Below are 27016 nucleotides of genomic sequence, written 5' to 3' on the forward strand. Positions count from 1 at the left end.
TATGCAGCCCTGGGCAGTGGGGCATAAGCCCTGCGCCTACCCGGGACCCCTATGTGCCACCTGAGCCCCCAGTCGGGACCCCCGTGCTGCCTAAGCCCCGCACTGCTAAGCCCCACCCCCATCCGGGACCCTATGACTATTGGAGAGCAGGAAAGTGCTGTTGGGCCCTGGGTCGCTGTGGTGATCCGACCATCGGTAAGTAGAATAGTACAGCCTGTAGGCAGTCCCCAGCTGCGCCTGATCAGGGAGCAGGAAAGCCCAGCCTGCAGGCAGCCCCCAGCTGGGCCTGCTCCCCCATCACCATGGCGATCCTGGAGCAGGAAAGCCCGGCTTGCAAGCAGCACCCCCATCCTGGCCATAGCTCAAGGGAGAGTACAACATGCAGTGGAAGCCAGGAGCCTGAGAGATCAACACAGAGGGGCTCCTGCTCCAAGCCTCCATGGTGTGGCTGGGGGCAGGCCCCCAGCAGACACACACACACACACACACACACACACACACACACACAGTGCCTGCTCTGAGCCTCCAATGTGGCTGAGGGAAGACCCCCAGCAGACACACACACACACACCACACACACACACACAGGACGCCTGCTCCAAGCCTCTGCTGCCAGACTGTGGCCATCAGTAGGACATCCACTGAGAGCTCCCGGACCGTGAGAGGGGCAGGCTGGGCTGAGGGAACCCCCACCCCCCAGTGCACGAATTTCGTGCACCGGGTGTCTGGTATATATATATAAAAGGCTAATATGCAAAGTGTCACCTTGGGAGTTTAACCGGGAGATCTGGAGTTCAATTGTTCGCTATGATATGTGCTGACCACCACGGGGTGGCACAGAACATGGTGGATGACCAGCAGCGGTGGTGGGGCGCTGAGGGAGCGAGGGAAGGAGGAGGCGGGGAGGTGGGGAATCTGATTGGCCCTGATGGTTGGCCAAGCCTAGGCACCCTACCCATGCACAAAATTCGTGCACCGGGCCTCTAGTTGATACCTAAAGTCAGTCAGTGGTGTATTAAATTATACAAAATACAGGTCATAGGTAGACATTTGTTCTTTTTCCATAAGAAAATATTTAGCCTATAAGTGGATAGGAAAACCCAGACTGATTTTTACATGTATCATTTTATTTGACCATGTATTAATTTTGGTCAAAATCTTGCTATATACTCTTTAATGTTAATAAAAGTATCAAGTAGCAATGAAATTAATGAATTTACTTTGAGAACTGTAGGTCATTCCACAATATACGACAGAATTATTGTTTCTATGTGCATGCTTTATGTTTCCTACTTGAAATATAAGACCCATGAAGTCTCAGATTATACCTTCAGTAATGTCCCATAGTCTTGTACAGTATTGGGCCCATTCTGAAGATGCAAAAAAACTTGGTAAATATTTGGAGGGTTGAAAAACAAGCATATGAGTTTTGCAAGAAACAAACAGAATTGAGAGGGGAGAGAGAGAGAGAGAGAGAGAGAGAGAGGGAGGGAGAGAGAGAGAGAGAGAGAGAGAGAGAGAGAGAGAGAGAGAGAAGGAAATGTCAATACCTGGGCACAGAAGCAAAGAGAGCTTCCTGCTTGGTCTTCATTACAAACATATTTTGGCCTTGTCAGGATTAGATATTACATAGGAGTGATTGTGTGTGTGTGTGTGTGTGTGTGTGTGAAGGGGAGGGGAGTGGTGGAATCATATGTACAATGCTTGCTCCAACAGATTCAATTCACAGCCTTAGCAGGTAATAAAAGAAGCCTCTGGACCATGTAAGGGATTACCCAGGCATAGCTAGGTGCATTGGCCATTTTATGTATTAATGTCAATTGCAAATAAATCACTTTTCTGGTCTTCTGTTGAAGGAAAGAAGATATTTCTGTCAGGAAGTGAATGGAGGATTACTGACTTGCTGACCTTTCCTGACTGTGATAAAAGATGACTTCTTTCCTTTCAGTAATACTTCAAAAAATGGAAATTGCTCTTTTAAACATATGATATGAGAATGAAGTAGGGAGCCCGCTATTTTTCTTTAAATAGATGGTGGCAGAGGGCACTCCTGAGGAAAGGAAGAAATTCTCATTAGGGTTATTTTTCTGAGAGCTGTCAGTATGCATGTATTTGCATTTAAAGATCGGAGAAAAAAGGGAGTGGGTCCTGACAAGATGTATTTTTAAGACTCTATTCTTATTCCTGCAGCATTTAAATATAGTGTAGAAAATACAGCACTCCTAACTGCCTTGTGCTATGTTTGTTATGTGGATTCTTATGTCATTTTCCTGAAGAAGGAGTAAAGAATGCAAAATTATTTTGCCTTGCCTTATTAGATCCAAATAAGAATGGAAAATAACAAGGCATGCATTTTCCCTTGTCCTAGGGAAAACAAATCGCTTTTGCTAAGGATTTGACTTTTTGTTAAATGTGTTCAAGGATTTTTTGAAGGCCTGAGAAATTTACAAATGAGAAAATGATGATGTAGAGTATTAGTGATATAAAATACTGAGACACCTAAAAATAGCCCAGAGGAAGTTCCACCATATCCCTCAAGTCTTCTATAATTAAGTCTTAAAGAACCCTTCTTTCAGTAATACCAGTTGTCAGAACCAGTCTTTTGTTTCATGTTCTGTGGGTATGTGGCTTCTCTGGACAATTTGAAGATATTATTGACAAAGAGTAGGGATTGTGTATTATACCAGTGGATGCTTCTGGTGATGAATTGGATTTTCTTATGAGCTCGAGGCCATCTACTGTCATGCAGTCACAGAAAAATTACAGTCAAAGCTGAAATTCACATCAATCAATATAACTTTATTTTGAATAAGACCCCGAAAATGTTTTAAAGTGGATGGCTTAGACCCTGGATGAAAGCTGTGGACGTGACTGATAAGTTTGGATGTATAATACTTTGCACTAAGAACTAAAATAGTCATCCTAGCATGTCATTTAAACACAAATATTGTTAATCTTTTACCAAATACAATTAATAGGTTCACTCCAACATGCTTCATTCTACTTGGGCTTGATACACCCGAACCCAAAACAGCACTAGAGTGAAGGCAATGAAAACTTTGTTTGATAGTGTTGTGTGTGTAACACACTGAACTCAAGAGTAGCCATAAGTGCAAAGAAATAAGCAATGTCAGCAGGACTAACTTTTTTAGAGAAAACATGGCACTCTCTAGAGTTGTGCAGTGCAATAGCTCTTATGGGCTAATGTAAATTGCCAATGCATTCTAGATTTAAGATGGGGGAGAAATTACCATAACTTGATTCAGAGATTCCAGGGAAGCTTTCATCCCATCTGATGATTATTGATCTTTCACCCTTAGCATATGACTTTGATCTTGGAAAAAACATATACACAGAAGGGAGAGTTTACACTAAAATATTTTCACTTAGTTACATTTTACTGTGAATGAGGCAACTGGGAACAATTTTTGTCAAGGAAACAGTGTTGGGCACACTGGGGTGAGATGGGAAGTGTGCCAAGAAATCTTCATGTACTTGCCAATCCTTTTTTGGAGATTTACACAACCTGAATATTGAACCTTCTAACAAAGGATGCTTTGTCTAACAAAAGGTTCTCTTGGTTCCAACTAAAACTGGATACAACAGGAAATTATTGGAAGGACACATGAGTGTTTCATAGAACACAAGGCAACTTGACCTTACTAGGATCTGGGATCACCCACTCTTGTATTCCCTACAGTGGTTCTCAACCTTCCTAATGCCGTGACCCTTTAATACAGTTCCTCATGTTGTGGTGACCCCCAATTTCATTGTTACAAAGTGAACATAATTAAAGCATAGTTATTAATCACAAAAACAATATGTAATTATATATGTGTTTTCCGATGGTCTTAGGCGACCCCTGTGAAAGGGTCTCGACCCACAGGTTGAGAACCGCTGCTAGGACTTACATCGTCCCTCTTGACTGCATTTCTCTAACTATTTCATTCCTTTCTCTGCAGTTTTTCTTTGTATCCCTGCATCCATTTCCAGACCCCATGGTTTATGCATTTTATTGCTAACTACATGCAGAGACCAATTCCAAATTAATGGGCAAGAGATACAGAAGGAGCTAGTCTAAGGCAGGAACCATCTCTGCTCTAATCACCTCTGACCAGGGGTGCAGGATAATATGGTAAAAAAAAAAACATGGCTGGCTGCCAAGTCCTCTATTGTTCTCAGAAAAATCACTATCGGTGGAGCAGTCTTCAAAGCTAATCAATTACAGCAACCTATTAGGTTTCTATTCTCATACCTGCAGTTTTATACCACACAGCTTTGATTAAATGGTAAAACTTGAAAGATCCAACCATTTAATCTGATATTCCTGTAGATATTTCCTCCCAAATCCTACTGAGTTTACCTTTGTATGTCCATAAATTATAAATAATTCTGAAAATGCTGTTGCAATGTAGATAACACACAAACTATTTTAAGTATATAACTGCATGGAACATGTACATATTTACACTAATAAATCAAAACCAGCCAGGGAGATATCTGTAATACTCTCAACAATAAAAATATATTTAAAAATAAAAAAACCAGCCTAACTTTAGGAAAACAACATATTACATGGGTTTCCCCCATCAATATAGCATAATAGTCAAATAAACCTAACGGTACTTCTGGTTTGAATAGGCATAAGAAGTCTTAATTGTTGGTTCAACTTTTAGAACATTTCTGATTCAAATATGTCATGCAATCAGCCGCAGCAGGTTGCCATGTTTAGGATCATAATTGAACTTCCTAAAGCTCAAATTCTGCCTAAATATGCGCTGTGTTTATTGACTTTCTGATGCATCTAGGGAGAAAATAATTTTATCCATGTCTGAAAAAATAGGGGACAGTAACTCTAAGAATTTCATGTATTGAACGTCATCTGGGAAGATAGATGCTAAATATTGAGGTTTACAAAGAAATATTCTGGGAATGGATTTTCCCAAAATTCTGCTTCATCAAGAAGCATTTAAAAAAATCAAGGTCTTTGGAAACTATAACTAGAAATTTTATATGAAACATTATGCCTCCATAAGGATTTCTATGTAATGTCAAACTTATGCCAAATTTCTTCCAACAGTGACATTCATAGCTTGGAGTTGAATGAAAAACATACTTTTCATGATCATAAGTGTTAAATGTTTTATTACTCTTTCTCATTCTTTCTGACACACCACTACTCAATTAACACAACCATAATACCTAGGTAATGCTTAAGATGAATCACCTAAGAGGTAAAATTAGAAAACTTGTTCTTGATTTCAGGAATTGTCACATTACTACTGAGCTGTGATATGGCCACAAAGGAGGACTTACTCTCCAAAAATGCTTTGATGCAGCTTGTCTGGGAGAGGTTGCCTAGTGTGATAGCATTATCTGTCTTTTCAGTTAACACACAGAAATAGTTTCTCCTCCATTTAACTCTTAACAGTTTAAATCCCCATTCACAATTTCAAATGTCTTCTGTTGAGGTTTAGAACAATTTATCTGAACTCTTGAATTATTTTTAATTTTAAAAATCAAATAGGCTATGCATGCCCTTTCTCTGTTTAGCTATCAAAACTACTGCTTCTTTCTCTCCAATGGGGTCCCCTCCCAAGTAAAAATGTTTGTAAGAGCAATTGCTTTCCAGTGACTATGAATCTGTGAATTTAAGTCCCCTTATTTTGGGGTCACTGCAAAATGGAAGCAGCAGCAAAATGTAATAAAGAGGAGAGACTTTGGAGCCAGAAAAAAAATAGGCTGTATGCCATTCATTTCTTATTTTATCTTTATGATAAATTCAAAGCAATCAAAGGGCAGTCTTTAATACCATCATCACATAAAAGTAATATTTTACGTTTAACCCCATGCCTAACTGCTTCTCTTCTATAGTATAAGAAATGTCTTTGGGCCATCCAGACACATCCTTATACAGGCCAAAATTAGTGTGTGTGTGTGTGTGTGTGTGTGTGTGTAAATTGTTTAGATACTACTTTTTCATTAATCCTTGTCACACATGGAAACTGAAGTATTCAAGATTTTTACTGGTTTGATGACATGGTTTCCCAGGGCTTGCTCCAAGCCTCTTTTATAATCATTATTCCTATGAAGTCATTCAACTTGGAAATAATTGCTTGCCAAAACTGAGTTTCTCTGGTGAACCACTCAACACAGCTTTAGTTTTACAAAGAACGCCATTCTTTGTGTGCTGTTAATCTTGGCTTAGAAACACTACATATTATCCTTCCCATTTGAACAGTTCAGCTCCTGTTTTCTTAGTTACACTTTGGAACCATTAGACTTACTGCTGGAATATAAATGTGAGTCACCTAGCTGGTGACTCTTTGAAAACAAATTTTCCATGTATAGATACATGAACCCTTTGCTCATGGCAAAATTTAGTAGTTGTTAAGATTGTGAGACTTCCCAGTCTGAAAACCTGCCTTATATAGAAAAAATTTTTTGGCATTTTATTACATGGAGTTTTGTGAATCTGATTTTAACTTTGACACTAAGTTATGTAGCTATGATACCATGTGCTAATACTTGAATGGAAGTTAAATGATTCAAATAAGTCAGTGCTTCCTGTGAAAAGTCTAAGCACTTAATTCTATTTTTTATTTGCTCTTTTAATTTGATCTCATTAAGGTTGTACTTCTGAAAAGCTATTAACAGGTCATACCATGAAAATTTCGATACATTAGAAATCTAGGTATTCAGTGGATTACTCTACAGAATACAAAATAATTTCACTATCAAGTTATTCTCTAACCAAAATGACTTGGAAACCATCAGAATGGAACACTGTGCTGACATAATATGGGCCTGACTTAATAAAACAAACTGCTAACAGGCTACATCGCCATCATGGCAAAGCAAATTGAAAATGGTTTTCTATTATGCGTTCACAATGAAATCTCTGAAGGCAAAGGATTTTCCCTTGTCAAATTCCAGTGAAGTTATGTCTCCATATCTTCCAAATTCAGAGAAACTGGGTCATGGATAATTACCAGGCAGGACATGTTTGTAAAGGTGTTCTGCTCATGAGAATTCTGTATAAAAATGAAAGTACTTTATGCTGAAAATATAATACATCAAATGAATGATGCTATTCCATCAAATTAGAGTAAGGTCATCAAAAGGAACAATTTACAAAATGATAGAAAACTGGCAAAATTTTTAGAATTTGTAACTTTTCATATAGTTTTAAAAGTTTGATATTAGCCCTAACCGGGTTTGCTCAGTGGATAGAGCGTTGGCCTGTGGACTGAAGGGTCCCAGGTTCGATTCCGGTCAAGGGCATGTACCTTGGTTGCGGGCACATCCCTAGTGGGGGGTATGCAGGAGGCAGCTGATCGATGTTTCTCTCTCATCGATGTTTCTAACTCTCTATCCCTCTCCCTTCCTCTCTGTAAAAAAAATCAATATATTTTCAGAAAACGTTTGATATTAAATATATCATAGACTTGCAGATATTTTACAATATTTTAGCAGAAAATATACTGTGGACCTCTCAAAATTTGAGGGTTTATGAGATATGGAAGGATATCTTCATGACAAAAAATTTATCTTATATTCAAACTGATTTACCAACAAGAAAGTTGTTCAATCATATATGATCTTCTTTATAACTACAAGATAATTTCCTGACAACCATACAAGTGAATTTTATTGTCAAACTTAAATTTCTTTCCAAGTATACTCACCATTTTATATACACCAATGGTGATGGGAACTTTTGACTTTAAATTTACAAATTTCTTCACATATACATGTACACATGTGCACTGAAAATTTAGAGTGCCTAATTAAAAAACAGAAATTATGTAGGAAAGCCTGCTTTAACATACCTTGCAAACCCTGAAAACTGAACAAAAACCCTTTCACTTCTACTGTTTCTAATTGTGAGATTAGAGAGTAGGAAACAAGATAGTCCACATTGTGTCCGCCTTCCTTTTAAAACAGAAAGTTTAAAAAGATATTTCCTTTTATTTTTCATGTAACTCAGCTGCGGAGGACAGAATCTTGAGAATTTGAAATAAAATACAGTTTTAAGGAAATTTGATACAAAATGGGCATGTCATATTAAGCTGTTTTCAAAATGATTATATAAAGGAGAAAATGAACTGAAAGACATGTGATTCAGAAACCTGTGTACAGTAGAGAAGACACAGAGTCAAACCACATCCGTGAAACCACTTTTATTTTTATTTTTTTTCCACATAGATAATTTCATGTCAGCTACACAAATCATGAAACAAGGAACTGATCCTGAAACTGCAAACTCAAAACCAATGGAGTGATAAACAGGTTTCCCCCAGAGGACTATTAGAAAAAATAACCAGAATATCAGGAATTCATATTTAAGTAGTAAAATGTCATATATTTTCAAATAATAAATATAGAACAGCAGTAGAGAAACTAATAGCATGAACAGCATGAAGTATATTTTATTTTTAAAACATGAAATATCTAGGCACAGTATTAGGCATTAAAGAGGACACAGAGGCATAAGTTAGTGTGCGCTGCTCTGTACAAAAATACAGTCTGAATAAATCACATTGCTAGCCATACAATTAGACATCACTTACCAGTCAGTGCATTTGCATGTTTAATAATATACAGGTACATGCTAATCCATATATATCTTTTATATTTCAAACACATAGGTCTCTTTATATTTGTCTTTAAAATTTACATGTTGAACTTACAAAAAGCTAAATAGTTGTGCAAGAAATCTGAATAACTAGCCCTGCTGAGTACTTTTTGCTACACGTGTGTGTATATCTCTCTCTCTAAGATAAACAATGAGTTTATGGTTACCAGTTTTGCTTGTGAGAAAACATCAAACAAACCTAAAGCTGCAAATACACAATGTTAATGTAGCTGAGAAATTCACTTGTGTTTATTCTGATAGACAAAACTGTATTTCAGATGAGCAACAACTCATGTATTACTGAGCTTGTTAATAATGAAACACTTCCAAACAACATTAGTGATGGTAGAAATATAGCATAGGGCTCTTCACTGCTAAGGAGAAAAAGTTATATAAGCAATCTACTTTTCAGTAAACTGCAAATATGTATACCTTAGCTGATGACATATTCTGTCACTTTTCAGCTTGTCATGTTGACAGAGAATGAAAACTTGGTAAGACTTGAGATGTGATATTAGTCTAACAGCACACTGCATCCTCTACTAGGACTAAGAAAAGTGCCTCATTGATGTCAGCACCAAAGTACTGTTCTTCCATTATTAAGGAATAAAGAGATTCTCTCACAATCAAGAGTGTTTAGTAGCCGAAATCCCTTTCCAACAAATATATTTCTCATGCTGTTCTGACAATATGCAATTAACTAACTGCAAGACAGTCTGGCCCAGATTTTACGATGTGTATTTACCAAGAAAACTGCTTCAAAAGATTCTATAATACTAACATCTTTCTGGAAAATGTCCACTCATAGTTTCTTACGGTTCTACATAGAAACATATACTTTTATAAAGGTTTCTCTCTAGGATGCATTTAATCACTTTTGTCACTGCTAAAATAAGAATAAGCCTGATACTTCATATTTACTTTGTGATTCTATAGAAAAGTCAGAAGAGGTTTTTTTTAAGCATTTGAATAATAAAATAGTTTTTTCTTTCTGTTGTTTTGGCAACAGCTCTTAAGACAAGCTGAAAGCAGAACTTTGCTTTGGGAGGGAAAGCAAATTATTAAATACTATTGATGTGGTCCTGCTCTTAACAGAATTTGCAATACAAGAGAACATAGGTGTGCTTTCAATGATTTTCTCCACTGCTTCTTTCTGCAAGAGGGCCAAAACCAGGACATACTGTTTTAGTGTCTTTGTTAACAAAAATAATTATTTATAACTTTTATATTAGAACTGTATATTTGATATAAAAATATGCTTATAATTAAACTATCCAAATTTGTATATTAAACAGGATTAAGATGAACAAGCTTGCAGTATGAGATTAGTTGCAAACTTATTCCCTATTATTGATATTTCCTTATATTTGAACAGTCAACAAATAATTCCCTTAACATAAATCCATCATAATTGTGTGCACAAATCAGTTAGCCCCTTAGTTAACATCAGAGGACCAGGTGATACCCAGATGAATCCCATTCCTCTACTGAGACATTTAGACATTCAAATAAATCTATCACTATTCCTTTATTTTTTAATAAAGACATTTAAAATACTTGAAAAAAGCAGCCTTCTACTTTAAACAAAATGACCAACCTAATTGCTACTCTTTTTTGAACTACAGTGCTTACAGAATCAATAATTTTTAGATTAATACCATTTCAATTTTTCTTCTTTATACAATTCTATTAAAACTTTCCAGTGGAATAGTAGAGAATATAGAGCAAAAGCTTTAATATGTACTTGTGTAAGGTAAGTAAGTGTGCATACCGACCTAAGCCTCTTAACAACGTGTACAAGGTTAGTGTTCAAATCACTTCACTAGAGCAAATATTAATTCTATGTGTAATAGGCAAATGCAAGTGTAGGGCTAGGGAACAACATATTACCATTTATGCTAATGGTCCATCTTCTATAAAAACACTTAAGTTTGTTACATATGCACAATTATTTGCTGTAATGTTTGATAAATGATTTACCGGGTACTTAGGACAAAAGCAACTCATGCATATGTCTTTCTAGTTGCCCCAGGGAAGGTAGAAACTCCCAATTTTCCTCATTCTAGATATGGCTGAGACACAATTTCTAACCACATAATGAAAAGCACCTCTCCAAGTCTTGACACCTTTCCCAAGGAAATGCTGATTGCCAAAGCATAACCTCCCATTAAACAGAGTACTCTTGAAGATGGAATATGTACCATTAACAACTTACATTCAGAACTCCCATTAGATGCTGATGGGCAGTTCACTATTCAAGAGCTCACTCAAGCAAAAAACCAATGGCAATTTAGTCATTGGGTGGGAAAAGCAGGTGATAAGGACTCTGACAGTTAAATCCTTGTCAGCGCAAAAGGAACTTCTAAATGTTGCGTATGCCAGCTGCTCCCCTGCAGGCAATAGGAGATTCAGGCATTTCTCATTCCATCTAGTTTCTCACAATGGTTGCTGTCATATAGACCCTTCACTTGTCAAGAAAAATGACAAGAACATATTGGAAGTTTGCAGCATTTGCCTATGTCTAATCAGCTCTCTTAATTTGTGCAGGTCCCTAAAATGGATGTAGAAGCTGGTTATTATGTTGACAGCCAAAAGGCAAAAGATAGTAAATCAACTTAGCAAACTGCTTGACACTCCACAAGTGTTTTAGAAAATAGTGAGTTAGAAAAGATGCAGATGTAATCCTTGTTGGATGTTTTTCCCCCCAATTTGAGACTATTGGTTCTAGTAGTAGTCTTCGTAGTTCTTAGGGTTCAGGCAGTAAAGGATGGCACCCCCAAATGAGAATATAGTTGCACCCCACGCCAGGCCATAACCCCAATTGAACTCATGGTAAATTTTCAAGCTCACAGTTTCAATGAACTTGATTGGGTAAAGAACCAGGCTGCAAACCTGTAAAACAACTGAAAGAAAAGCAAATCAAAATTAGAAAAATGTATTTACAGGAAACAGAATAATATAACATATAAATACACATAGTTACGAGAATTACTTTTTAACCAAATAAACATAAAAGCCAAAACATCTGAAGCATTGCTTACTCTAAATAGTATATACTTTAAAATATTAACATTTTTTCTCTGTTTAACACTATTTTTCACAATACAGTAAGAATTACTCTATTAATAATTAGTAAATCACCATAATAGGTTTTGGCAAAATAATTAGTGCAATATAGTATTTTCTATGGGCATACCAAGAATTATCACTTTACAAATACATACAGGGGTGAGCAAAAGTGAGCTTACAGTTATACAAATAAATAAAATAACTAATAAATAATACAAGAATAATCTATTTTGTGTACTTACAACTATAAACCTACTTTTGCCTACCCATGTATATAATTATTAGTATTATGGCAGGTAGTACTAGTTAAGCTCAACTGTTGCATTATACAAAACCTGTGAACAGCAACCGAAAGTGCCCATCAGCAGATGAGTGGATAAAAAAGCTGTGCTACATTTATACCATGGAATACTAAGCATCAGTAAAAAGAATGATATCCTATCCTTTGAGACAGCATGGAAAGACCTGGAGAGTATTATGCTAAATGAAATAAGCCAGTCAAAGAAAGACAAGTATCACATGATCTCATTCATATGTGGAATCTAGTGAACAAAATAAATTGATGAACAAAACAGATCCAGAGACATAGAAGCAAGGAACAGACTGAGGAATTTCAAAGGAAAAGCAGGGGTGGGGGTTGGGTAGGGAGTGATTAACGGGAACTTACATGCTTTAATGGACACAGACAACAGTGTTCAAGGCCTGGGAAGGACAGGTGTGGTTGTGGAGGGGGTTAATGGGGAAAGAAAGCAAATAAAGGGGACATCTGTAATACTTTCAACAATAAAGAAAAATAAATAAAATACGGAAGATGAGAAGGAAGCACCCAGTGTGTGTGTGGGGGGGGGGGGAGGATGTTTTCCAACTCCTGATAAATAAAGTCAATTTTTGGTTAAAATGATTATTATTTAACCCATCTTAAAAATACTGTAAACTCCAAAAGTGTAGCAACAAACAATTAAGGAGTACGATACAAGAATAAACCTTGATAAAATAAAAAAAGATAGTTTATTACATTTTTTAAAAGAGTAACAGGATGGATAGTGTGCTTAATTAAACTAAAATTCTGTGCTTTAAAATCTATTCTCATCTGTTCTCAGTAGCTGTAAAAGATCACTATTATCAATATGATTAATGTTCCTAGAAAGTCTGTATAGCAGTCATCTATCTTGGGCATAAAACTGATGAAGTACAGAAAATTCATGAGGGCATGATTCCTCAAAATAATTACTTTCAATGAAGCTCTATGTGAGGGTCAAGTGACCTTTCTGGAACCTGATATAAGAATTCTAAACATTTTGCCCTGCAGTTCAACACTGAGAGTGAATGGATAAACAGGTCCCTCAAAAAGGAGAATCTCTCAGCATCCAAAACAGAAATCACACCTTGTTTGTAGTTTAAACATCTGCTAAGTTTTAAGTCGTTGTTAGGACAACTGACAGCATATTATATAACCCACACGATTTGCAGCCAGTAAGTTCCAAATGTATATCAATTTTTTAAAAATTCAGCTGGCTCTGTGCCTTTGTGAAAGGGCACGTTCGTGATTTAAATGTCTTAAAACTAACAAGCAGTCAATCACTATCAACCATGGGCTATAGGTGAAGAAAATGCCACAGTTACTAAGTTTTTTTTAAAACAAGGCATTTCTCCTTAAGGTTTCTGTATTCCGGTCACTAGTCAAATCATGACTGATTCTGGCAGAACAGGACTAAAGTATGAATGTGAATAGGAATAGTAATCTATTTACTCATTGGATAAATTCATTCACTCAATAAATATTTGGATATTTCTAAAGTGATACAGTTTGAGGCATTGGTAACTAAAGTGCTACCCTTATGGGTAGGCAGTCCATTGTAATTAAATACAGAATATGGCAGTTATTGCTAAGGGACATAAAAATACAAGAAAGCAAGCAAACAAGACAGAGGATGCTATGCTCTTTTAGATAGAGAGTTGAAGAAGTTCTCTTTGGGGAGGAGTCATTAGAGCACAGACCTGAATGAATGGGGGGTGCAGGTCAATATAGTGGGGAGTGAGCAATCTGGGGTGAGGGTACAGGCAGTGCAAACTCCTGCTGCAGAAGCACACTGGGTGAAGAGAAACATAAGTTTCACTAGTTGCAGTACATTAGAGCAAGGAAGGGAGTGGCATGAGATGATAGAAAAGACAGCCAGGGGCCCATTCAGGGATAGACATGCGCACCAGGTCAGGGGCCTGAGGAGTTTGAGCGGATAAGTATTAACTGATCTGAACTATATTCTAAAAAGATTAGACTGCTTTTTTGGTGAACCAGCCATCGTTATTCACAATACTTAAGATGTGGAAACAGCCCAAGAGCCCATCAGTGGAAATAAGCTAATCTGAGAAAGGCAAATATTACATGATCTCACTTATTTGTGGACTCTAATGAACAAAACTGATGTAATCTTTAGGAGACTCTTTATGTCGTACTATATGATTCACAACAGACCTTTTATTACACATGAGATCAACAAAATATTGATACTATGGTCACCACCTAAGCTTTCAAAATATTTTTTTTATAAAGGTGTTTTCTACTCTATTAGAAGTCTGGAATAGGTGCCCAATAAACAGTTGAATGAATGAGTGACAGTAGTGATGAAATACTAGATCTACCATTATAACTAATATGTGTTCTTGAGCAAGAACACATATATGTACTTCAGCCCTTCAGCCCTTCATTTTTGTAACACCTACATTCTGATCAGTCTTCATTGGTACAAGAAGAACACTGAAATGAACAGCAGGGGGCAGCAGAACACTTCTGATTTTATATTCCCTTCAAATCCTGAGAAATTTCTCTATTCCCTACTTTAAACAGCTTTAAAAAATTCATCTAACAGCCTAGATGATTCTGTCAGTGTCTTCATTATTGACAGTCACAGGGGCTTATTTTGCAGTCTTCAAATCAGATATGACTGACAGGGTAAATTGAAGGGACCACAAGACTATTTCAGCTTGAGTCAAAAAGAACAATATATTCAAAGCTATTCTTATAAATGAAAATTGAAACACACAAAACAATGTACTGGGCTTTTAGTCTTATAAGCCCCCTTTTTAAATAGCTTCCTGACTTTTTGTAAAACCTCCATTTTACCTTGGTTGATATTTTAATCATAGAATGCTTCATAAAATGATGGCTGTTAAATTAATGAGTATGCCATTGACCTCATACAATTCAAATGTCTGATGGTGCAAGTGATACATTATGATTTTACAGTATAACCATGTTTATGTCCAAATAGATTTATACCTCTAAGGATGGATATATATATATATATATGTATATATGTGCGTGCATGTGTGTGTGTGTGTGTGTGTGTGTGTGTTTAGTTTCATGTCAGAAAAAAAATAATGTTGCCTTAAGATAACCAAGGGGGTTAAATGAGGGGGGAAAAACTGGATGTGAGACAGCTGCAATACATCCGTAATTCTTAAAGTGACAGCCTTGTCAAGAACTATTATTTATTCACCTTTTAGAAGTTTAGACATTGCCACCGTGCTCTGTGAAATGTTTAACACACTAAAAACTGATATGATAAACCTTTAGCCAATTTACCTTAAAATACAACAAATGCCTCTCAATTTGTATGCAATGCAGCAACTGCATACTGCTTCTGCATGAGACGGAAGGGTAGTAGAAAGGTTCATGCACCTTTAATACCAGTTTGAAAGTAATGAACATATTTACCTGCTGCAAAAAGCATGACGGCAACAGGTCTGTAGAAGCGCCTTCGAGATCCCACGCAGATAGAAATCAAACCCACCAGGAATGCAATGAGAATGATAGCAGCACCGCCCAAGAGTAAAGCCAGAGTAGCAATCTGCCAATCTAGAGAGAAAAAAAGAAAAACACTGCTTTTAAGCAGTAAGTCCTCAAGGAATCAAGAGAACTATGCTCAGCAGCCTTCACCTTGCTGCTGCTAAACGGATGTTAATTTACTGCATGCTAAGCATCCTTTGGGATTTGGAATGTTTTGCAACAAAAATTACTATAAATGTCTTATTCAGAAAAGTTGCCTATGTTAAACTCAGCAGAGTTTTTAGACCAGAGGTTTGCCATGCTTTTCTTCCAAGGATACTATTTTAAGCATTCATGCTAAATTTGGTGCCCCCTCCCTGACCTACTTTCCTTATTATTATTACATTTTCTATTGAACTCAATAAAGCTCAGAGATCTTAAGTACAAAAAGTAGATAACTTGATGAATTTTAATATGTAGTATACACCCAAGTAAATACCATCCAGATTAAGATACAGAATATTTCCATTCCCCAGAAGGTGCCCTTGTGCCCCTCCCCAGTCAATAGTCACCTCCCCACAGGCTACTGATGGACATCTATCATATCTCATATGGAAGCATTTTTCTTGTCTTTAAACTATATGTAAATGCTTTGAATTCTTTTATGCCTGGCTTTTATGTTTCTAATATTCATCTATGTTGTTGCTTGTGGCAACGATGCTTTAAAAAAAATTGCTGTGCTTTCTTAGAAAGCCTTCCTTTTCTCACACACACACACACACACACACACACACAGCCTTCCTTTTCACATACACACACACACACCATCCACCCATCCACCCACCTACCCACCCACCAAGTTTTTATTTGCCTCCCTCCTCCCCTTCACAAAAACAACTCCCCAGCAAATTAGCATTAGGGGGATTTGTTGTTGTTTTTCCTCCCCTCTTTCATTTCATTGTAACCTTACTTTTGTATTTACCACCACAGGAATGGTTTCTGAAATTAGGAATTTCCAGGGATCCAAAATGACCTCTAAATGGCTGATTAGCCCCTTTCGTCATTCATGCACACAGACAGTAAGCGTATGCTGATTACTTACCATGGGCAGGCCCCCTGCACATGGGTACTTTAAAGAGTCTCTCATGCCGAGTGGAACATAAACCTCACTGAAATGCATTTGTCATTTCTTATAAAAGAAAGATGTAGAAATAGTATGACGGAAAACTGGCCTACTTTCCATTCCATAAGAAGAGCAAAATGTTCTCTACGAACAAACAAAGTGAATAGATAAAAGCACTATCAGCTTATTAGGAAGCATCACAGAAAATGATACTGGGGAGAACATTTTTCAGCGGGGGTTGTTAGGAAGTCCCAGGCTGCCTCTTCTGGCTCTCACTTTAATGTACGTGCAGGAAATGAAAATAGACTTTAATCCATGATTAAATTGCCATGTAGTCTATCCAAAGTTAAGAACTCATGATATTTGGATGCTGCGCACTGAAATTATCTCTCTAGAAACCTTCCAAAGTGCACTCTTTGCTGCTGGAGTCTAAGAGATAAATGGAGGAACCTACAATATCCTATACTTAATTTATTTACATTTGTATATCCCTGCCTCAAGGGTCCTCTTGTATATCCTCTTCTAATAAATTCTGGATAATAACTGGCATTGGACTGGAATTTGCACTGTGTTCAGGAAACAACAAACAAACAAGGGGAAAACAGAACAAATCCACACTTTTTTAAATATAAAGATGAAACACAAAAGTAGAGAACATTTTTTTCATGCAACAAAGCCATATAACTTCAAACCAAAGTATATCTGGCTTTCAACTAGAGTTTAAAAGTATATCCATACTATGGCTTTATATTCTATAACAGCATGTAGCTTTGAATTTTTAAAAAAAACCCAAAAGAATAATCTTTACATTTGGAAATCTCTAAATTTATTTTTAAAAAACTTATATACATAGCACAAACATTGCACTTTAACAAAACAGAAATCCTTCTGAAAACATAAGTTGAAATTTCTGAGTAATAAATCAAGTATTTTAAAAATATATTTTTATTGATTTCAGAAAGAAAGGGAGACGCCCTAACTGGTTTGGCTCAGTGGATAGAGCAGCCGTGGGCAAACTACGGCCCACGGGCCGGATCCGCCCGTTTGAAATGAATAAAACTAAAAAAAAAAGACCGTACCCTTTTATGTAATGATGTTTACTTTGAATTTATATTAGTTCACACAAACACTCCATTCATGCTTTTGTTCCGGCCCTCCGGTCCAGTTTAAGAACCCATTGTGGCCCTCGAGTCAAAAAGTTTGCCCACCCCTGGGATAGAGCATCGGCCTGCGGACTGAAGGGTCCCAGGTTCAATTCTGGTCAAGGGCATGTACCTTGGTTGTGGGCACATCCCCAGTAGGGGGTGTGCAGGAGGCAGCTGATCAGTGTTTCTTATCGATGTTTCTAACTCTCTATACCTCTCCCTTCCTCTCTGTAAAAAGTCAATAAAAATATAAACAAAAAAAAAAAAAGAGGGACAGAGGAGAGAGAAACATCACTGATGACAGAGAATCATTGATCAGCTGCCTCCTGCATGCCCCCTATTGGGAACTGAGCTCGCAACCTGGGCATGTGTGCTTGACCTGAATCGAACCTGGGACCCTTCAGTACGCAGGCTGACACTCTATACACTGTGCCAAACTGGCTAGGGCATAAATCAAATTTTAATCTTATCAAAGTGTTTGGGATACAAAGAAAATAATATCTTATCCATCTATCCATTCAGTTCTGGAGATTTTGTTTAAGAGAACCCATGCTGAATACCTTCTAGTTGTACTATTACTTTTACTTTATTTTATTTATATTTTGTTGATAGTATTACAGATGCCTCCTGTTTCCCTCTCCCCCCCTTTACCTTCCTCCTCTCAGCCCCTACCCACCCTCCAGGTCTTCACCCCCCTACTGCCCGTGTCCATGGGCTATGCATATCTATATATATAAACTATATATATAAAAGGCTAATATGCTAAGTGTCTGACCATCTGACTGGTCACTATCATGCACACTGACCACCAGGGGGCAGACACTCCACGCAGGAGCTGCTGTGATGCACACTGACTATTTACAAAGAAACAGCACCATGGACCTGGCACCCACAAAGCAACACTCGGCTTCCCCCAAGTAGGACACAGGCCCGCCACCACCCCGGAGCAACAACCCACCAAATCGCAACCGACACTGTCAAGACCGAATGGCACAAAATGTAGCTTCCTCTCCCTAGCAACCAGCCTCCTTGGAGTGTCTTCAGCCCAGGAACACAGGTAGAAACATTTTACACTTTAACCAAATGTCTGTGAAGCATTCTCCGTGGCTCACCTCATTTGATCCTCAAAGAAGTACGGGAGTAGGTAGATAGGAGACTCGATGGAATCCTATTTTCTATTCATTAGCCAGAAAACAGAGATTTAGAAAGCTCAGAAACTTGACCTGACTGAAAAGAAGAAATGGTGGACCTTGAAAATGACTTCAGCTTTCCTTACTGCACAGAATATAGTCAAACACTGCTGCAGTTAAATATTTTACCCTTTGTTCTCCCTACGTGATCTACAATAATACTCTGCTTTGTGTTGATATTTACTGGTGTGTTGCTGACAATTACCTGAAAGAGAAGTTGGGGTGCTTCACTGGGCTGGAAAAAGTTTAGCTAAATCAGAAAGCAGGTCTAATTAAGCAAGTTTATTCTATATCTATAAAAGGCTAAGTTGAATCGCACACGCGCGATAAAGCTCTCGCTGGTGCCAATCGCACGCATGTGTTTTGATCTGTTATTGCCAATCGTGAATTTGGTTGACACTTCTATTGTAGAGAAAGGGCAAACAGCAATATTAAAATATTTCTTCTAATTAATTTCCTTTTGATGTGCATGAACTCGTGCACCAGGCCACTATTAAGTATATAAGTTCTGTGGTTTATCTCTTCTTGTCTCCCCAATCCTCACACTGAGGTATGTCAGTTTTTTCCATGCCTCCATGCTTCAGTTTTATTTTGTTAATGCATTTTGTTCATTAGATTTCACAAATAAGTATGATAATGTGATATCTGTCTTTCTTAGATTGGCTTATTTCACTTAGCATAATATCCTCCAGCTCCATCCATGCTCTTTCAAATGGTAAGAGATCCCTCTTTTTTTACAGCTGCATAGTATTCCACTGTTTAAATGACCCACGGCTTTTTTTATCCACTCATCTACTGATGGCCACTAGGGCTTTCTATGTACAACATCATGTCATCTGCGAATAATTGAGAATTTTACTTCCTCCTTTCCAATGTGGATGTCTTTTATCTCTTCTTCTCTGATCGCTGTGGCTAGGACTTCTAGGACCATGTCAAACAGGAGTGGTGAAAGTGGACATCTTTGTCTTGTTCCTGTTCGTAAGGGAAACACTTCTAGTTGTTGCCCATTGAGCATTAGGCTGGCTGTAGGTTTGTCATATATGGCCTTTATTATTGAGGTTATGATCCCTCTATTCTCACTTTTCTGATAGTTTTTATCAAAAAAAGGGTGCTGGATTTTGTCAAATGCTTTTTCTTCATCTATTGATATGATCATGTGATTTTTTTGTCTTTCAATTTGTTTATGTGATTTATCACATTTATTGATTTGCGAATATTGTACCAGTCTTGTATCCCTGGAATCAATCCCACTTGGTCATGGTGTATGATCTTTTAATATATTGCTGGATCTGATTTGCTAATATTTTGTTGAAGATTTTAGTGTCTGTGTTCATCAGGGATATTGGCCTGTAATTTTCTTTCTTTGTAGTGCCTTTATCTGGTTTTGGAATTTGGATAATGCTGGCCTCATAAAATGAGCTAGGAAGTGTTCCTTCCTCTTAAATTTTTTGGAATAATTTGAGGTGGATAGATGTTAGTTCTTCTTCTTTGGTAAAATTCTCCTGTAAATCCATTCGGTCCAGGACTTTTGTTTGCAGGGAGTTTTAATTTTATTTTTTATTTATTTATTAAGGTATTACATATGTGTCCTTATCCCCCCTCCGACTCATGCCCTCACCCCCCTGTTATCTGTGTCTATTGGTTAGGCTTATATGCATGCATACAAGTCCTTTGGTTGATCTTTTCCCCATGCCCCCACCCTCCCCTACTCACCCTCTGAGGTTTGACGCTCTGAATCTGTTTTTGTTCATCAGTTTATGTTGTTCATTACATTCCATAAATGAGAGAGATCATGTAATATTTCTCTTTTTCTGACTGGCTTATTTCGCTTAGCATAACGCTCTCCAGTTCCATCCATGCTGTTGCAAATGGTAAGAATTCCTTCTTTTTACCGCAGCATAGTATTCCATTGTGTAGATGTGCCACAGTTTTTTAATCCACTCATCTGCTGATGGGCACTTAGGCTGTTTCCAAATCTTAGCTATGGTGAACTGTGCAACTATGAACATAAGGGTGCATATCTGCAGGGAGTTTTTAAATTACTAGTTCACTTTCATCAGTTGTTATTGGCCTTTTCAGGTTTTCCTATTCTTCCTGATTTTTTTTGTATATTTCTAGGAAGTTGTCCATTTTACCTAGGTTGTCCAGTTTGTTGGCATATAGTTGCTCATAGTATTTGCTTACAATCATTTGTATTTTTGTGATGTCCTTTGTTATATTGCCTCTTTCATTTCTGATTTTATTTTGTACTATTACTTTTATAAAATGATTATGACTTTCACAACTTCCTACGAATGATTTTAAATAAAAATTTCAAGGTATCGCCCTAACCGGTCTGGCTCAGTGGATAGAGCGTCGCCTGCGGACTGAAAGCTCCCAGGTTCAATTCTGGTCAAGGGCATGTACCTTGGTTTCGGGCACATCCCCAGTAGGGGGTGTGCAGGAGGCAGCTGGTCGATGTTTCTCTCTAATCAATGTTTCTAACTCTCTATCCATCTCCCTTCCTCTCTGTAAAAAATCAATAACATATATTTTTTAAAAATGTCAAAGTATCTATGTTATTAAATCAAGATACAACTAAATATTTACTCATTTAAAAATATCTTAAAAGCACAATAGAATATTTTATTCTGATAAGCCTGTTCACATTACCCATTATGCATAAAATGCTATAAATGTGACTATTTCCACTTTCAAACCAAAATAAATCAGAAATTAATTTTGGTCACTTTCTCTACTTTAAATATCCTCAAAGAATAGCTAAACCACACATATATTTGCATTTTGTAAAGATAGACAAAAAAGGCAAGTTTTCTCTGTAAAGGTCCAGATAGTGAATATTTTCGGGTTTGTGGGTTATGATCTCTGTTGCAACTACTCAGCTATGCCATACAGTGTGAAAACAGCATAGACAATACATAAACGAATGAGCATGACAATATCCCAATAAAATTTTATATAATTTTATATAAAAATAGGTGGTGCACTATTGGGTTGGTTTTTTGGGGAGGGGGGGCGGTCCATATTTTTTTTTTACATCTTGATTGTTGAAAGTATCACATGTCTCCTTTTTTCTCCCATTGACACCATATAGGCTATTCCTGCTCCCACCACTCTATTGTTCGTGTCCATGGGTTATGCATATATGCATACAAGTTCTTTGGTTGTTCTCTGCCTACCTACCCCTACTTTCCCTCTGAGATTCAACAGCCTGTTCCATGTTTCTATGTCTCTGGGTCTATTTTGTTCAACAGTTTATTTTGTTCATTAGATTTGGTAGACTGGCTTTGATCCTCCGAGTGTAGTTTGCTGACCCCTGGTCTAGACTTTATGTACCATTTTAAATGTCTAACCTTTTTCTAGGTAAAGGTCTCTCAGACAATAATAAATTCATAGTGAAGTTGATTTGATAAATGAATAATAAAGGAGTATAAAGTAATGGCTATCCAATTTAGCAAGAGAAAACTATAAAAAAAATCTCAGATAATGTTGAACTCCCTTAAAATAGTAATACTTTATTCCATATGGAACACCACATAAAATGCAATAGAAGCTGCCAGGAGAATAACAGTTACTAAAAGGGTCCAGAACCTAATTAGAAAGGGAAACTCTTCTAGCACAGAAAATAGTTCTAAAAAGTAAATGAATACACTGAGTTCTGATTTTCTTCTAAATGTCCTATATTTCTTTTTAGTACTAAGGGTTGTAGCTAATGAGAAAGTCACTCTGGACATAAAGTTAAAAAGGCATGTCACCAGCCCCACCTCCTTTGTGATACTGCTACCCTTCCCTTTGGTCCAAAACCATAGATATGCCTCCTCAAACAGAAAAGCCATTTTATTTTCCAAGAGAGACTCGAATTGGGCCATTTTTGCCACTCTCCTGGCCAGAGGCTGGGGCTCAGACTGAAGTATTGAGGCTTTATCTCTGGTGGACCATGCCAAGTTTGGGGATTGTTGTCATTATATCCATTTGGAATGATTCACTCAGGCAGGCTGCCCAGGATCAAAGCTCTTAACTCGCTGACCAGATGAGCATCAATCAGGAAGCTGAAAGAGTGGTTCGATATGGCTATCGCAGTCAAAGAAGCCCCGGGCACTTTTCAAGGTTCAGCACTATCCATTTTGGAGCTGTGAACATGCTTATGCTGTTGTGTCTCTTTCAGTAAACAACTAGAATCCATTGTCCAAATATTAGGGCCTGCCTTACAGGTGAGCTAAAGTCAGGGACTATGTAGACTGGCCTGATACCATTTCCCTCTTTCTCACTGAACAAGATTAGAATATGGGGAATTTAAAAATGAAAAACACTTTTATAGATACCTACTAATTGCCATTAAAGTAATAGGCTAGGACTTATGTTTACTGATATTTACTTATCTACCAAATGTAGATTTGACATATATATATGATATTTTGTTATATACTATAGGATGGGCAATTTACAGTGATATAATAAAGACTAGAAAAACCTGTCTCCACACTAATGGTTTTTCCATTAGAAGATTTGCATGGCAGAAATACTTACTATCTCATATTCAGTGTTGGCAAAACAAATTAAAATGTCATAAAATTCTTAATTTTCAGCCCCATTTCTTTAAAAAATCATGTTTTAAGTTCTCATAATTGGTGAATTTCTATATCAATCTTAGTGTCCTAATTTTATAGTCTTCACAGTATTTAGTCAGATGAAGTGTTAAAAGTCCTTAGAGATTTATTACTCTGCATTAGTTTTACACATTTCTATAAATGATATACTCATAGTGAAGTGGAGCAGTGAAAAGAAATAAGCTCTGCAGAACATCAATGGCCGTGGTGCTGTTTTACAAATTGCACTGCTCTGCACAATTAAAGCTGGTTCAATGGCAGGCCAGCAGATTTGAAATCTGAGTTACGTTTCTAAGACCTGAGAGAACAAGTGAAAATTAGTTTTGAGGAAGAAATGTATATATTTTTTTGTCCATAAACCTACGAGGGCTCAAATGTGCTGGGAGGATGTTCTAGATTCAGAAATCAACCCAGAAAAGAGGCCGCCATCATGTATATCAGGTTCCAATTGAGAGTATTTTGGCAAAATTGACACAGTGGACGCACTGGAGGCATGGAAACTGCACCTAGGAAAGCCAAGACTCAAGACAAGTGTGTACTTCTCCAGTAGTGCGTTCTCTAACAGAAAAAAAAGGGGGGGACCCATGAATGAATAGATATGTTATACTCTTATATGTTATACTTTGCCCTGTAGTTAAAGAACAAAAATTGAGCAGTCCTTTTGTCATAATGAGGGGAGAGCAGAGTTTGCCACCACAAAATACACCTTTTGGGGGCTATTGATTATTTTAAGCTAATTATTTTTAAGAAACAAAAAACTCAGGAATCAACTTTGACCTGCCCCCTAACTGCCTAAAAGGATTTAGATAGAGGACCTGCTCCAGGAAGTGAGCTATCATCAGAGATTAACTATAGTTTGATCTGATCCAGGGTGTGACAGACAGGGAGGCACCTAGCAAGGCCCTTCCTTGACCAAGTCTTCTAGGTGCCCCATTGTTAAAGATGGCCCAGCAAACTTTTGTTTACCAAACATTTGCTTTTCATCTCCCTGTGAAATGCCTTCTCCTCTTTGAAGTCCAACCACTACAGTCCTCACTCCTTAGCTCCAGAATGACATATAAACCTCAACTGTCCTATTTGTCCTAGGGCCCCATATTCTCATGGAACCACCATAAGTACACAGGTAATGAATTTGCTTATTTTTTCCCTTAATCTGTCTCATGTCAATTTAATTCTTAGGCCAATTTAGATTTGCAGCCCCTCCACACCCCACAACAAAATCAAGTCCAAAATTAATATGCAACACAGGAACTAAACTCAAATCCTTTTTCAAGGTATTTTTATTAGCTGGCACCAGAATTTCCAATGTTTACAAATGCTTTAGTATTCTGCAGAATTGTGCAGACTTATTTTACAGTCTCACATGACAGTTTTGAAACCACCACTGCATTATGAAAATTCTATTGGCCATATTATAACTGCCAAATCGAAGAATTCCCATTCCCTTGGGGAATTCATGGTCAAAATTTACTTCTGATTTTCAGGAAAGGCAAAATCTTGATGATGATAAATTTTCCACACTTTGGAGCCATGGTTAATGCACCACACCAGTACCTAAAGCTTTCTTTCATCCATTTCATTTCAAAACCTTTAACTTGTCAAACACTGGCTAATTTATTTATCTCTGTAGATACTGCACATAAGCTGAGATTAGTTCTACTGCATGTAAGTCCCTAAGCACACAACTGCCACTTTTTCTAGCATATTAGATATAATTAAAAATAATGAAGAAACCAATTTTAACCTTAAAATTCAACTCCCAGTTTAGGTGGGGTAGTATTTCCCTAAACGTATTCTAATATTTTAATGCATGATTCTCACTTTTCTATATCACAAACTAAAATAATATTGATTTTTAGTAATTTTTTTAATCTTCATCCGAAGATACATTTTTATTGATTTTTAGATAGGAAGGTGGGGAGAGAAAGAGAAACAACGATGTGAGAAACAGATAAGTTGCCTCCCATACACGCCGCCCCAACTAGGGGATTGAATCTGCAACCTTTTGGTGTGTGGGATGATGCTCCAACCAACTGAGCCACTGGGCCAGAGTTGATTTTTAATAATTTTTGTTATCACATTCAAATTTGCCAGACATGCACTTATGTTTTCACTTCTGAATTCCCCAAAAGGAAATTATATGAACCAAAACGACATCCATGACTGCAATCAAACTCATTCACTATTCAACCTATCATCTTGTCACCACCTCCCATAGGGTTCACCTACTACCTCTCCCCAATTCACCCACATGGACTGGATCATTTCACTCAACCCCTGCAATATTCAGTTCTTCTAAATACCTTTATTCACGTGTAGGACACATTTTTAGCAATACATTTAAATTTATTTTAGTTATGTTGGTGAGAACTCAGAAAGCAAATTCAGTATTGCTAATTCCATTTTGTCATCAGAAATTGGAAGTATTGGGATGGTTTATGGTTGTTTAAGGAAAAGAAAGCTCAGTTACAGAATAACATTTTAAACCCATATTCCCCAAGATATCCATCTCTTCACTAAAGACTATGTCTTTTCCCCAACTAGTTCACATGGTCAGAAATTATGGCATTTAATTATTTTCATCAAATGTAATGTAAGAATTTATTTGCCTCATATATGGAGAATTAACCAAAATGGTGCTGTTATTTTGTGCAAAAGGAACACAGAAATATTTCTGAAGGTATCAAATGATATACTTAACTTTTTAAAGTTAGTCTGTATGTGGCAAATGAAGCAAAACACCAAAACCATTATTGAGGGATGCCGGAGTCCATTCATTGTCTTCACTAGCTAAGTTTAAACAGAGACCCCCAAAAGCTAGTAACCTTTGAAGTCCTAGCAAAGGTCAGAACTGCACCACCCAGTTAATCTAGGAACCACCCAGTTAATTTAGGTGATAATAGCTGAAGCATCCCCACCTTAGTTTCCTTAATTCCCATTTATTATTATGTAAATCCTTGCTGATGGGCTAGTCTGCCTGTTAATGGGGTCACCTGCCTAAGGGCTATGCTATGAGTGCATAACAGATCAATAAAAGCTTGGTGAGACCTAAGCACAGAGAGGAAGTCCTTCGGGACTTGCCCGCCTGGTCCCCCAATATTGCAAAATTATCTTGTGTCTTTTTCTTTCACTTGTGTGCGGCTCCTCTTTCAGATACCGAACCCTACTCCACGCAGAACGTGGAGGGAGTGTTACTCGACAGAGGGAGTTTAAACTTTGTTTTTTTGGCTACATGCATTTTGACCTAAATCCATCAGCGCTGCATTAATTTTCCACTATCCCATGAGATGGAGACACAAAGACAGCAAAAAAAAAAAAAGATTCCAATTTCAATAACTAAAATGACCACCTCTTTTTCAAACAACTAATAGCAAAATTGACATTCTTCATGTTCAAACAATTATTTAAGGCAAACAATGCTGTCTTTTATAAAAATGACCAACAATATAGACACTACATGCACTGGACTACACAAAGT

The 27016-nt window shown here is 37.3% G+C and overlaps 1 protein-coding gene across 1 annotated transcript in view; it reads right to left on the bottom strand.

The window, feature by feature from the left end:
* Positions 1-8168: 8168 nt before the first annotated feature.
* The window catches only part of TMEM47 (transmembrane protein 47), a 28315-nt gene continuing 9467 nt past the window's right edge, over positions 8169-27016 (bottom strand). The window contains exons 2-3 of the mRNA XM_006096990.3: positions 15423-15563; positions 8169-11541 (exon numbers count right to left, since the gene is read on the bottom strand). Coding sequence (XP_006097052.1) covers positions 11363-11541; positions 15423-15563 — 320 coding nt within the window. The 3' untranslated portion in view covers positions 8169-11362. The remainder of the gene's footprint in view (positions 11542-15422; positions 15564-27016) is intronic.

Source organism: Myotis lucifugus, unplaced genomic scaffold (genome assembly GCF_000147115.1).
Source record: "Myotis lucifugus unplaced genomic scaffold, Myoluc2.0 scaffold_192, whole genome shotgun sequence".
NCBI lineage: Eukaryota > Metazoa > Chordata > Mammalia > Chiroptera > Vespertilionidae > Myotis > Myotis lucifugus.